Here is a 12,629-nt window from a genome sequence, read left to right as displayed (position 1 = left end):
GGTCACACCATCCAGTACTGGAATTCATTCCGAAATAAAGGCTTTGCATACAAATATACGTCACCGGAAGAGAAAATCTTGTTTAGACTCTCCAATGAGAAGTTATCCTTCCCGTCCGGATTACCATCAAGATTGGAGTAAAAGGAGTCGAGATACACCCGAGTCTAAATGAACTTGATAAAATTCACCCTCGGTAAAGGTGGGTTTATTAGCCTCCTGCATTTTGTGACAGACTTTTAAGCGTGAGTTAAAAGTAGGCCTACGGTTGGTCGGTGCTATCCTTGTGAAATTACTTCGTCAAAACAAAATAAATGAGGAAGTTTGTTTGAATTTTATTTTTTGTCTGAAAGCCCTCCCTGCCTGCCTGCCTGCCAGCCAGCCAGCCAGCCAGCCAGCCAGCCAGCCAGCCAGCGAAACCGTGAGAGTTGCCAGCTCTGGATACGATTTGTATGTCGTAGACCTAATGAAGACTACATGAAAGTAATGTTGAGCTGCACTTAAGAAACGATGCTGATGTTGTGCTACATGTAAGGGATAATGCCATCAAAATGCCATGGTTCCATCAAATTAGTTTTAAACATGATGATATATTGAACAAAAGGTAGAAAAAAAGAAAGAAATACAGTGATACTTTAAATACGAGTTTTAACAAGTTTGAGGCTTGATCATGAAAACAGGTCAGGGCTGTTTACGGCAGGCAGCACAGACATTCCTCTGTCAGTTGGATTTGAGCACAACACTGATGGAACCATCTGAAGCAGCTGTCCAAGCCAACCTGAGATTTTGGATAAACATTAAGACGAATTTGTGGAATGATAATGATCAAACATTAGGAATGGCATTAGAAAAACTGTCACCTATAATAACATTACCTCTTACACAAAGAAATACCAATGCTTCATTATAAATGTGTCTAGTAGTGAAAAAGTATTGAATTCAATACCAGTTGACAAGCTATCACCCAGTTAGTGTCGCCATCCAGATAGTCCACATTCCCACATGGTTGGGGTGTGTCAGATCATATAGTCCCAAGATATGGGGTGGGGGGGGGGGATTTCGGCAGGTATGAAAAACAGTGTTTGCTGTATGAACAGTTGATAAGGGAATGGTAATTGTGATCATTATAAGCACAGTTTTTGCCATTCCTAATGTTTGATCATTCATTATCATTCCAAAAATGTGTCTTGTTTATCCAAAATCTCAGGTTGGCTGTGAAAGCTGCCTCAGATGGTCCCATCACTGTTGTGCTCAAACCCAACTGACAGAGGAATACATCTGTGCTGCCTGCTGTAAACAGCCCTGACCTGTTTTCATATTCAAGCCTCAAACTTGTTAAAACTTTTTTTCTAACTTTTGTTAAATATATAATCATCAGACAAGGATCATAAAAAAACAGGTAATCTCAGAATTGAATCAAAGTTTATTTTCCAACCAAGGTCCCTTTCCACAGGTGAGTTTTCAGGCACTGGGATGACAGACAGGTGAAGAGGGGGGTTGTGGGCACAGATGGTCAGGATTCTGGACTGAATATACAGACAGGCCGGTGATACACAGATGTAGAGATCCCAGTCTAGCCCCTGAGACTCCAGCCATCAGTCTCACCAGGTCATGTTTGAACCCTGCCAACATACGTCTGGTATATCCACTGGACAAGATTATACCACACATACACACACGTAAAAAAAAGAACAAAAAAGAGAGAAAAGCGAGCGTGAAAACAAATTGTTACATATTTACATTTTTACACTGGTATCAAACAAAAAGGTTCACACACAAAACAGTGACCCGGCCGGCCCACTTTGATACTAAAACAGGACGTCAGTCATTATCATCATCATCATCATCATCCAATCCGATCCAGAGCTGGTGTTGCCAGTCTAGGATTGGTGGTCGGACTGGGTCTTCAGCTTTCTCTCCCAGAGCTTCTGATGGTCGGAGAAGCCCTGTTTCCCCTTGTTGAAGGAGTTAGGACCTGCAGAGGTGGGGGTTTCTCTGGAGAAGAGGGAGGATTAAGGGAGATAGTAAGACCAAGTGAGAGAGAGCGAGGAGGTAAGAGCCCATGAAAAAAGAAATGGTCCGCTCACCTGCCGATGTTCTTCATCCTCATTTTAGCCTCTGGTGGCATCTCCTCTGGCTCACTCTGTGCAGGGTACAGTCTGGTTTAGTGTGCGTGTGTATTTGTGTGTGTGTGTGTGTGTGTATATTTGTGTTTGGGTGTCAAACTCACATCATCATCCTCGTTGAAGACTGAAGACAGTGGTTTCTTGGCTGGAAGTGTGGGCACAGGTTCTTTGGGTTTCTGAAACGAAGGGATCAGCCCTGCTTAGTAGTGCATTAGATTGGAGGGTCTAAGAAACCTGAGTCAACGCACTCCCTCCAAATAATACTCACACTGGCACCAAGCTTAATGGAGATAGGGTTAGGCTTCTTGACCGGTTGGCTTATCAGGCCAAAGCCGATCTTGGCGACTTTTGGTGGCGCTGGCTGGTCTGTGGACGACCTCCCAGGACTCGGGGCATCATCCTGGGCCGATCGCTTCCCTCCTCCCACCCCTCCTCCTCCAGTGCTGGAAGAGACAGGCTTAGTTTTCACTCTGCCTCCCTCCTCCTCGGACCCTGCTGAGGCGAAACAACTTACCACGGTGAGCAACTGTTACCTTGGAAACCCGAGTGTGAGCTACAGTTACCTGGGTGACGGGGGGTTAGTCTGCTGGGGAGTGTCGTGCGAGGGGGAGCGTGGGAGGGGGAGGGTACCTTCGTGCAAAATAGGCTTATGCCATAAATTATGGTAACGACTGCTAATTAGCTACAACAGCAGCCGGATTGCATTACAGTATATGTTTTGTCATCAGTCAGCAGGTAAGGGCAGGTTTGCATGGGTTAAACTCTGATTACATAACTAGCTGAAGGAAAACCAGTCTCTGGCAAGCTTGTTTGTAACTAAACAGCCCTAACTAACGTCTGCCAGCTAGCTAAGAAATAGGCCAAAGACTACGCCATTGCTAAACGAAATCAAGACACATGAAGACAAACATGAGCATATGAATGGTATTTTTTTCAAAGCGCGGCTCATTTAGCCGCAGACAGACAATAACACACTGTCTCTAAAATGTACTAATATCACCTCCATCGTCGGAGAACGTCTTAGTGTTGTGCTTATATTCCGCCATTACTTGCAGGGAGAGCTAAATCAGGGAGCATTTCCGTCGCACGGTGGACACGTCACAACACGTCGCCCATGTGATTGTTGTTAAAGTGTGTTTTTAGACAGATGGGCTGTGTAAACTTTTGATCGTATAACGTGCGGTATCAGGTGCTCTCATAAAATGCTAGTTTTACACGAGATATTTTCAAGGGACCATTGTAGCTAGATAACAACGTCAGATTTAGCTTTAGCTGTACCCGATAACATTGCTTTGGTACCTGACTAGCTAGTGATGTCGGCATTCAGCGCGGAGCTTATAGACTACCTAGAAGGCAAGATATCCTTCGAGGAGTTTGAAAAGCAGAGAGAGGAACGCAAAAACAAAGTCAAAGTAAGTGCACTTTCAGTTCAATTGAACCCTGGTGTGAGGTGAGTGCTAAAGGCTACAGTGATCATACTTAGCATTATGGAAGGAAGCAGCTCCACACCAGACAGTGAATTCTGTCGCTTGGCCGACCGGCCATTACTCTCTCCCAACCTCTCTTCCTCCAGGCTCCAGAGGCAAGCGACGAGGACGGTCCTGATGCCACTCTCCCCGGAACTTCACACCAAAGCCCCAAGAGAGCCAGAAGGGCACCCACAGGTGAGCAGCGTCTCCCAGCCTCTGAGCTGATACGGATCAGCCTGCATGGTTGACCTCGAGCAGTAGTTTGTAGCCGAGCAAGTGAGCCAATTTGATGCCGGAACCAACTTAAAATATCTCCTGTACCTCACGTCTTTCCAAATCCCATCGCCCTCTCTCCTCCAGGTGTGGCGGATGAGGGGGTCCGCCCGTCCGTCCAGCAGGCCTTTGACTCCATGTTGAGGGGGGCAGAAGAGCTGCAGTCTGAGGACGAGGACGACGAGAACTACGAAGACGGCGATGATGAAGATTATGAAGTGGGTGAGGACGAGGACGAGGACGAAGAGGGTGGTGACGATGAGGGGAAGCGTAAGGAGGGGAGCAGTAGGAGACGGAAGGAGAGGCGGACGAAAGACAAGGACGAAGACGAGGCGGAGGGGGGCGAGGGTCCATCCGCTGGAGACGTGTTTGCCTTGGAGATGGAGCTCAACAGAGAGAACAAGAAGATGATGAAGGTGAGCTCGCTTGTATGTTTGTCTGTGTGCGCGTGTGTGTGTGTGAGCATTTCAGAGGAGCTTATGTGACTGTGTGTTTAGGTGATTAGCCAATGTACTGATCGTGTGTGTGTGTGCACGCAGGAGAGACGTCACCGCAGCAAGCTGCCCAGAGCTCTGAGGGGTCTGATGGGCGAGGCCAACATCCGTTACGCCCGTGGAGAGAAGGAGGACGCCATCCTCATGTGCATGGAGATCATCAGACAAGGTGAGCAGCACGGTTACAGAGTGTGTGTGTGTGTGTGTGTGTTCCTGTGCCGGTCTGTCTGTGTATGTGTGTTTGTTCACAAGCCTGTCATTACAAGCCTGTCCACTCTCCCCCCCCCCCCCCCCTCTGCTCATCCCTCCCTATTCATTCCCCCCAAGCCCCCTTGGCTTACGAGCCCTTCTCCACCCTGGCTATGATCTACGAGGACGAGGGGGACATGGAGAAGTCCCTCCAGTTTGGCCTCATTGCCGCCCATCTCAACCCCAGTGACAGTGAGGAGTGGGTGAAGCTGGCGGACATGTCCCTGGAGCAAGGCAACGTCAAGCAGGCCATCATCTGCTACAGTAAAGGTCCGACCCCCTGACCCCTTCCAAATGGCATCATCGCGCAGATTTGACAGGAACTGACGTGCCCTCTACCTCGTTGATGTACCCTGTCGCTCTCCTCGTTTCTCTCCTTTCTCCCTCAGCCATCAAGCACGACCCCACCAACGTGCGCTACCTGTGGGAGCGTTCCAGCCTCTACATGCAGCTGGGGGAGCACAGGCAGTGTATGGACGGGTACCGCCGTATCCTTTCTCTGCTGCCCCCTGCTGACGGACTCCATTTCATGCAGCTGTCCAGGGACATGGCCAAGTGAGCGCGCGCACACACACGTATCACCTGGTGCAACACCAGAGGTGTCAAAAGTATTCACATTCATTACTCAAGTAGAAGTATAGATACTAGGGTTTAAGTAGAAGTTAGAAGTTTAAGTATCAACTCAAACTTTTTACTCAAGTAAAAGTGTAAAAGTACTGGTTTCAAAACGACTTAAAGTATAAAAGTAAAAGTATTAATGTAAGGGGAAAAAATGCCATTAAGGACGAAAGCTTAGGCCGCCCACAGGGCCTATAATGCACTAAGCCACCTCCCCCAAAAAACATTTTTCTAAAGGCCATAATGACTAATGTTGTATTGAAATGTTAATGTTGAAAAATTTGGGATGCACCTGCTTCAGCCGCATTTATGCCCATTGAAAATGAATGCATTTTAGTACGAAGCAAATACATTAAAGAACCATATATGTGTACTACTTAGCATTAACAAGTGTTTCATGGAGCGGAATATGATGACTAGTTGCAACTAGTCATCATATTCCGCTCCATGAAACATATTTATATTGTAATGGTGCAAAAAATCAAACTTCAGAGGCATGTTATCAATAGCCTATATCCAAAATTAGACGGCTTTTTAACGTTTTTAAAATCCATTAGCTCGTCGTACTTGGGTGCTCAGAGCTTGCAACGCATTCGAAATAAGTTGTTTTTGCATCCAACCATTTTGAAAGATTCCTCCAGGTACGGCCAGGGATGTCGAAGGGTTGGCTGGTCTTCCTGGCTACCAACCTCCTCGCTGGTGCTTGGTTGGGACATTTCGCTCGAGTTCTCTTGAGTCTCTGCCACGGACATCTATGTACTAGGCTACATATGTTTGCTATATCCTTGCTGGAGTGTGACATGGTTTGTGTCATGTGCAGGTGGGATGGATCGTGTACAACCCAATAGGGTGTTGTAATGGTATATATTTATACTTCTCATCCAACCACAATCGAATTCACTCTATCCGGATGGCGCGATCTGTCTGGATAGTTTTTTTTATTGTGTTTTTTTTGAACGATGAAAAGCCGGAATGAAAACAAGCCGAACTGAAATTGGAGTAACGAGGCTATTTTTAAAATGTAAGGAGTAGAAAGTATAGATGGGCCTACCCAAAATGTCTACTTAAGGGACACATCTGTACAACACGCACTGTAAAGAAGCCCCGTTGTGCACAAAACCCACGCACTCAAACAGATTAGGCCGTTCATAAACTTGAAACCCTAGCTTTTTTGAGCTGAACTAACCACACGTTTGTGTTTGTGTGTGTGTGTAGGAGCTACTATGAGAGCAGTGATCTGACCTCAGCCATCGGGGTGATAGAGGATTCTCTGGGCCGCCACCCAGAACTAGTCAATGATGAGATCATCAACATGGCCGCTGAGTTGTACATTGCCAACCACCAACATGGGAAGGCCCTGGAGGTGTGTGTGACTCAGTTCTCCTTAAGAGTCAGGCCTAAGAAAAGTCCTCCTACTCCAGTATCCATGTAAGGATGACATTATAAAGATACAGCGGGAATGAATTGACCTTCTCATCATCTACTCTCTCTCCCTCGTGTGTGTAGGTTCTGATCCGGTTCTGTCACATAGTTCTGGTGAAAGAAGAACGGAAACAGGTTCCAGAAGAACAGAAACAGGGTCCAGCAGAACAGGGGGAGGACCAGATGGAGACAGAGCAGGAGGAGGAGAAGAACGAGACGACGGAGGAGGAGGGTGAGAGAGGGGGGGGGGGGGGGGCGGGATCTGCAGCTCCTCATTACAGAGAAGAAATGAACAATCAAGCTCCTACTTGACTTGTTCAAAGAGAGGGATCACTGTAGAGGAATGGTAGGATAGCCACAGTGGACGTCTAACTCTACTGCAGGTCTGCTTGATTATGGCGTAGATAATGGAGAGATCCCGATTATTCCATATGATTACTCATTGACTTTGGAAACATCATGCATTTATTGAACAAAAAATATATATCAGCATATCCGTGATATCAACACCACAGCCCTCCCATTGTTTCCTAGCCTATTGTACTTTCGCCTACCTCAGCACTGAGCACATCTTGGAATAATCCTTAGTGTTCCAATGACACACTTGTTTACCACCGTAATCTCTTTTTCCTCTCCGTTCTGCTCTTTGTCTCTGCACCGCTTCCCCTGTCTCTCTCTCTCTCTCTCTCTCTCATTCCCCCTTTCTCTGTGCCTGCCCCACCTCCCACCCAAACCTTCACCCACACGTCCCACCTCCCACCACTAGGGGAGGTGACAGACGTGCAGGTCCCAGACACGGTCCCGGTAGACATCAAGGTGAAGCTGATGGTGTGCCTCATCCATCGGCGCGTCTACAAACCCCTGGAAGTGAGTGAGCCTTCTGTCCGTCCTCTCCCTGCCTCCCACTGAACACCCGCAGTGATCCCTCTGGCGCCTGTGCGTGTCCAGGTGATGCTGTCCAGCCTGACGGACCAGAGCCCAGAGGAGCTGGGAGATCTGTACCTGGACGTGGCCGAGGCCTTCCTGGACCAGGGCCAGTACTCCTCGGCCCTGCCCCTCCTCTCTGCACTCGTCTGCTCCGACAAGTACAACCTGGCCGTGGTCTGGCTCCGGCACGCAGGTACACGCCCTTCCTCACACAAATCAAATCACACACACGTGGGTACACACACACGCATACACTGATACACACAGAAACACACAGACAGGGTCACAGGCACACATGGACCCAAGGCCCCACCCCCTCCCTCCCTCCCTCTCCTCCCCAGAGTGTCTGAAGGCGCTGGGCCAGATGGAGGGCGCTGTGCAGAGCTACCTGAAGGTGGTGGAGATGGCTCCCCAGCACCTGGAGGCCAGGCTGTGCCTGTCCACCCTGCAGCAGCAGCTGGGCCGGCCCCTGAGGGCCCTGGAGGCCCTGCAGCCCATGTACGACCCCGAGACGCTGGCCCAGGACGCCGCCGCCGCGCAGCAGGTGGGAGGTTTGGGCGGGGGCTGTCTGTGTGGGTGTGTGTTTCTGTTTGAAAATGTGTAACCCTTCTGTGTGGTTGTCATTTCTGTATCTGTCGTGTGTGTGTGTGTTTATTTGGTGTGTGCGTGTGTCACCAGGAGTTGAAGTTGCTGCTGCATCGCTCCACTCTGCTGCGGTCTCAAGGCCGGCTGGAGGACTACCTGGACACCATGCTCACCATGCTGGGAATGCTGCTGAAGGTCTGGCTACCACACACACACACAATATACACACTCTCATATAAATACACATACATATATAATCACTCTCTCACACACACACACACACACACACACGTATGTATATAGGCCAAACAACCCAAAGTATGCCCCTTGATCTAATGGAAGATGGTTAAACTGGACATTGTATTCATATTTAATAGTTCTGGAATTGCATTTATTTGACTCTTTGGGTTAAATCAAAGCAAGGCTGGTTAAAGTAAAGTTAAATGTAATTTATATTCGATAACACCAAAATGAATTAAATCAATTACAAGGCAAACATGTTATAAAATCGTACCTACCGTACCGTTATTATTGCAAATCGGAGAGAGAGAGTAAGAGGAGAGCAAGGAGAAGGAGAAGCCAGACCTGAGGAAAAGAACCTCAGGAGAAGACGAACCTAGAGAACAATGCTTCGCATTCCCTTTACACCCAACTATTACATACAAGAACAACCAATCAGACCACATCTTGACCCTTGCTTATCAACAAATGACGACCAGCGCAACAGTTACAGTCACACCATGAGGTCTGACAACCATCATGCAAAAACAACTCCAGTCTTGAGCATACGAGAGATGGAGAGAAGGCTACAGCCCAGCCTGCACACGTCATCTTCTCACACCTGCATACACGCTCTCTCACACACACTTGCACATGTAACACGCATGCGACACCATCTCTCACACGCTCACAGCCCCGCGCATGAAACCCGCACTCTGTAACACGCATGTTATCCCGTCTCTCATTCATTCTAGTTCAGTATTCTTATCATAATATACATTGTTCTCCCGGATGTGCGTATGTGTGTTTAATACCTGCGTGTGTGTGTACACGCCTATGTGTGTGTATTCCAGGTGGCGATGACGCGTGCCGAGGTGTGTTTGAGAGCCACCAGTGTTTCCGGGGTGAGACACCTGTGCCTAGTGAAGGCCACGAGCGACGAGGTGTTCGACATCGACGACCAGGAGGCAGCCTACCAGGATATCAGTGGTAGGAGTGTGTGTGTGTGTGTTTGTGTGTGTGCTTCGGCATCAGCTTACATTTACATGTAGTCATTTAGCAGACGCTCTTATCCAGAGCGACTTACACGAAGTACAGGGACATTCCACCCGAGGCGAGCAGGGCGAAGTGCCTCGCCCAAGGACACAACGTCATTTGTCACGGCCGGAAATCGAACCGGCAACCTTCCGATTACTAGCCCGATTCCCTAACCGCTCAGCCGCCTGACTCCCTTACCTTCCTTTCGAACCTTTCGCAGGAAGGAACAAGTGTGAGCGTGCGCGTGCGTGTGTGTGTCTCTCCCGTAGGTAAGACCAGCGTGTTGTCGCGGGAGGACTGGTGGCAGCTGTTGGTGCAGAGCGTGTGCACGCTGTGCGAGGTGAAGCGCTACAAGGAGGCCGAGCTCCTGGTGGACTCCTCCCTGGAGTTCTACTCCTTCTACGACGTCAAGCCCAAGAGGAAGGAGCTGGAGGTGTTCGGCCTGTCGGCCGCCTTCCTGGACCACAACTACCGCAAGGCCTACAACTACATCAGGTGTGTGTGTGTGTTGGTGGGTGTGGGGGATCCCTTCTTAATCTGGCTGCGGGTGGGTTACTGTGCTCACGAAAACAAAAGTTGTGTGTATAATGTGATTAAGACAAGAATGGGAGTGGTGTCGAGCGCATGGCCACTCCTGGATAGTTCTAGTGAGGAGACTCGGGTCTTTGTGGCAGAAAGACTAATCCCAGTGGTGGATGTGGAGAGCTCGTCAGGCTGCGTAGCCTTCACTGTAATACATCGAAACAAGCTACTTCCTTATCTTCCATTTGCCAATAAAAACAGATTGAGATGTTTTCAATGTTTAGGGTCAGGTGCGTATTTGCGAGCGCGTGTTTACATGTGTGTGTGTGAGCGTTTACGTGTGTGTTTATTCATCTGTGTATTTACGTATGTGCATTTACGTGTGTGTGTAATTACGTGTGTGTATTTACGTGTGTGGGGGTATTTAAGTGTGTGTGTATTTACATGTGTGTGTGTGTGTGTGTGTACAGACTGATGCTGATGGAAGACCTGGACCGGCCCCAGCTGTGGAACCTGTTTAACCAGGTGACCATCAACTCCCAGGACCTGCGTCATCACCGCTTCTGCCTGCGTCTGATGCTGAAGAACCCCGACAACCACGCCCTGTCAGTCCTCTGTGGACACAACGCCCTGGTGTCTGGAAGCTTCAAACACGCCCTGGGTGTGTACACGCCTCACGCTGAACAACAAGAACACACACACACACACAATATACACGGCTCTGTTCCTCAACTTTGTGTGTGTGTGTGTGTGTGTGTGTGTAGGTCAATATGTGCAGGCGTTCCGTGTGCGCCCAGAAGACCCTCTCTACAGCTTGTGTGTGGGCCTCACCTTCTTTCACATGGCCGCACAGAGGTTCACTGCTAAACGCCATCCGCTGGTGCTGCAGGTGTGTGTGTGTGTCTGTGTCCAGGGGTGTGTTTGCGTATGTGTCTAGGATTCCTGTGTGTTTAGCGGTTTGTGTTTCCGTGACGTTTGTGTAACACGAGTGTGTGTGGCAGGGGTTCTCGTTCCTGTGGCGTTATGTTGAGCAGCGTGGGCACTGCCAGGAAAGTATGTACAACCTGGGCAGAGCACTGCAGCAGATGGGGCTGGCACACCTGGCTCTACACTACTACCATCTGGCCCTGAGTCTCCCCCCGCCACGCCTGGAGGTACACACACCACACACACACACAACACACCACATGCAACACACACGCACAACGTCACGACTGACTCCTCCTCTCCTGACTTCCAGGGCATAGAAGATGACCAGGTGGACCTCAGGAGAGAGATTGCGTTCAACCTGTCTCTCATATACCAGGCCAGTGGGAACGTGGAGATGGCACGCTACCTCATACACACACACTGTACTGTCTGAACACACACACACATATCTCAGCTTTGTTTATGCTATCACTTGAATATTAGGGCCTGTGGTCCAGCAAATTGTGTCAATCCCCCTCCTTTCCTCTTTTCCCTCTCTCCCTTTATACAGCTCACTAGGCCAAAATGCTTTATTTTTATACAGGGCTTATAACTGATTTGAACAGAGGCTGTTAATATAAGTTGTGGAGTATGTTCAACAGTTTCTTTTAATTTATACAAAAATAAAATGTGTGTTACGCGTCTTCCTTTTTATTGAGTGTTTGTGTGTGTTAATCTACTGTGATTAAGTGACGTCGTCGGCCGTGTGTGGAGTAGTTTCTTTGTGTTTCCTCTGGGATTGAGACAGTAGGATTTGCTTGATCCTCTGCCTCGGCGTCTGCCCGTTAACATCTTCTTTCTGAGTCGCTCTACTTTCGGTACACTGATGCCGCCGTCACAAACGTCAGACCATACCCCATGATCTCGCAGGCCTTTTGGTAAGAGCTCTCCTAAAGTTCTCCGGCTTTCTTTTTTGTTGTTGAAATATGTGTTATTTTTGTTCACGCCTGGCATCATGCACGTTCCTTAACCGTGCAGGATACCACTGAACTGGGAAGGTCTCCATAGTGACCGGCAGAACGGAAACTGGGCGGCGGATGTGAAGTCTTCAAAATAAATAAGATATGAAGACTGTCTCCACTTATACTGGCGCTGTCAAAAATACATCGCTGTAACAAGCGGTTAATAACTCACCACTGGGAAACGGATCACTTTCATCGTGAAACGGAAAGTCCAGTTCATCCCGTTTTTCTATCCGAACCTGGAGAAACAACGTGTGGGAGCGGTAGGGAACAGCCGCCTAGGAGAGTTGGATCCTCGGCAGAAAGCTGACAGATTGTCGGGGGTACGGCCCTATTCGGGCTGTCCTCCATGACCAAATCTCGGGAGTCAGAGACGCTGTCCGGTCATGAAAACCAAAGCCACCGTGTGACATGTTGATGTGAGGGCGTGATTGATGATTCGTGACATATTAGAACGGGGGTTTTCACCGTTATTTTGACGGTAAGTAATAAGAGTAAGAGTGCCCTTACGTAATGTATTTCTGGGATTCGGTTATTGTTTTTATACCGAGGGCTCGCGCTGGCAGACACTAGCAGCGTTTGTGACGGCTAGAGTGAAAACACATTAGAGGGGCTATACACACTTCTAATGTCAGTCCAATATCAACTCGAAACAGATTGCGTCGTTAAGAGGGTTACATTCTGATGCAATTTATTTTGTATTAGGTAAGTAATCCGGATGGATACAGTTACTATGATGGCTCTGATCATCCCAGACAT

At 48.5% G+C, this 12,629-nt stretch overlaps 2 protein-coding genes across 4 annotated transcripts; one reads left to right on the top strand and one right to left on the bottom strand.

Annotated features, from left to right (window-relative positions):
• Positions 1–1,402: 1,402 nt before the first annotated feature.
• On the bottom strand, positions 1,403–3,219 carry pcnp (PEST proteolytic signal containing nuclear protein). Of its 3 annotated transcripts, XM_084667703.1 has the most exons (6): positions 3,124–3,166; positions 2,638–2,753; positions 2,392–2,566; positions 2,228–2,299; positions 2,085–2,140; positions 1,403–1,992 (listed from the first exon to the last, which is right to left on the bottom strand). In XM_084667703.1, exons 1-6 carry the CDS (start codon positions 3,127–3,129, stop codon positions 1,878–1,880), a joined length of 540 nt encoding a protein of 179 aa, XP_084523829.1. In that variant the 5' UTR covers positions 3,130–3,166; the 3' UTR covers positions 1,403–1,877. The 3 variants fall into 3 exon arrangements, with proteins under 3 accessions (XP_084523829.1, XP_084523831.1, XP_084523830.1); XM_084667705.1 differs by lacking the exon at positions 2,638–2,753 and having other exon boundaries at positions 2,392–2,615; positions 3,124–3,219; XM_084667704.1 differs by lacking the exon at positions 2,638–2,753 and having other exon boundaries at positions 2,392–2,618; positions 3,124–3,208.
• A 35-nt stretch (positions 3,220–3,254) lies between these two features.
• gtf3c3 (general transcription factor IIIC, polypeptide 3) lies at positions 3,255–11,562 on the top strand. Its single transcript, XM_084667702.1, has 18 exons — positions 3,255–3,535; positions 3,697–3,787; positions 3,953–4,281; positions 4,405–4,528; positions 4,687–4,878; positions 4,998–5,163; positions 6,442–6,589; positions 6,733–6,880; positions 7,415–7,515; positions 7,597–7,768; positions 7,917–8,119; positions 8,254–8,355; positions 9,234–9,369; positions 9,687–9,912; positions 10,410–10,600; positions 10,704–10,828; positions 10,941–11,093; positions 11,180–11,562. The coding sequence occupies exons 1-18, from the start codon at positions 3,437–3,439 to the stop codon at positions 11,300–11,302; spliced, it is 2,829 nt and encodes a 942-aa protein (XP_084523828.1). The 5' UTR covers positions 3,255–3,436; the 3' UTR covers positions 11,303–11,562.
• The last annotated feature ends 1,067 nt before the right edge of the window (positions 11,563–12,629 follow it).

The sequence above is a fragment of the Hypomesus nipponensis genome, chromosome 12 (assembly GCF_054491055.1).
Source record: "Hypomesus nipponensis isolate SF chromosome 12, ASM5449105v1, whole genome shotgun sequence".
NCBI lineage: Eukaryota > Metazoa > Chordata > Actinopteri > Osmeriformes > Osmeridae > Hypomesus > Hypomesus nipponensis.
The sequence above is the reverse complement of the archived record's forward strand: the minus strand, read 5'-3'. Positions and strand labels throughout refer to the sequence as shown.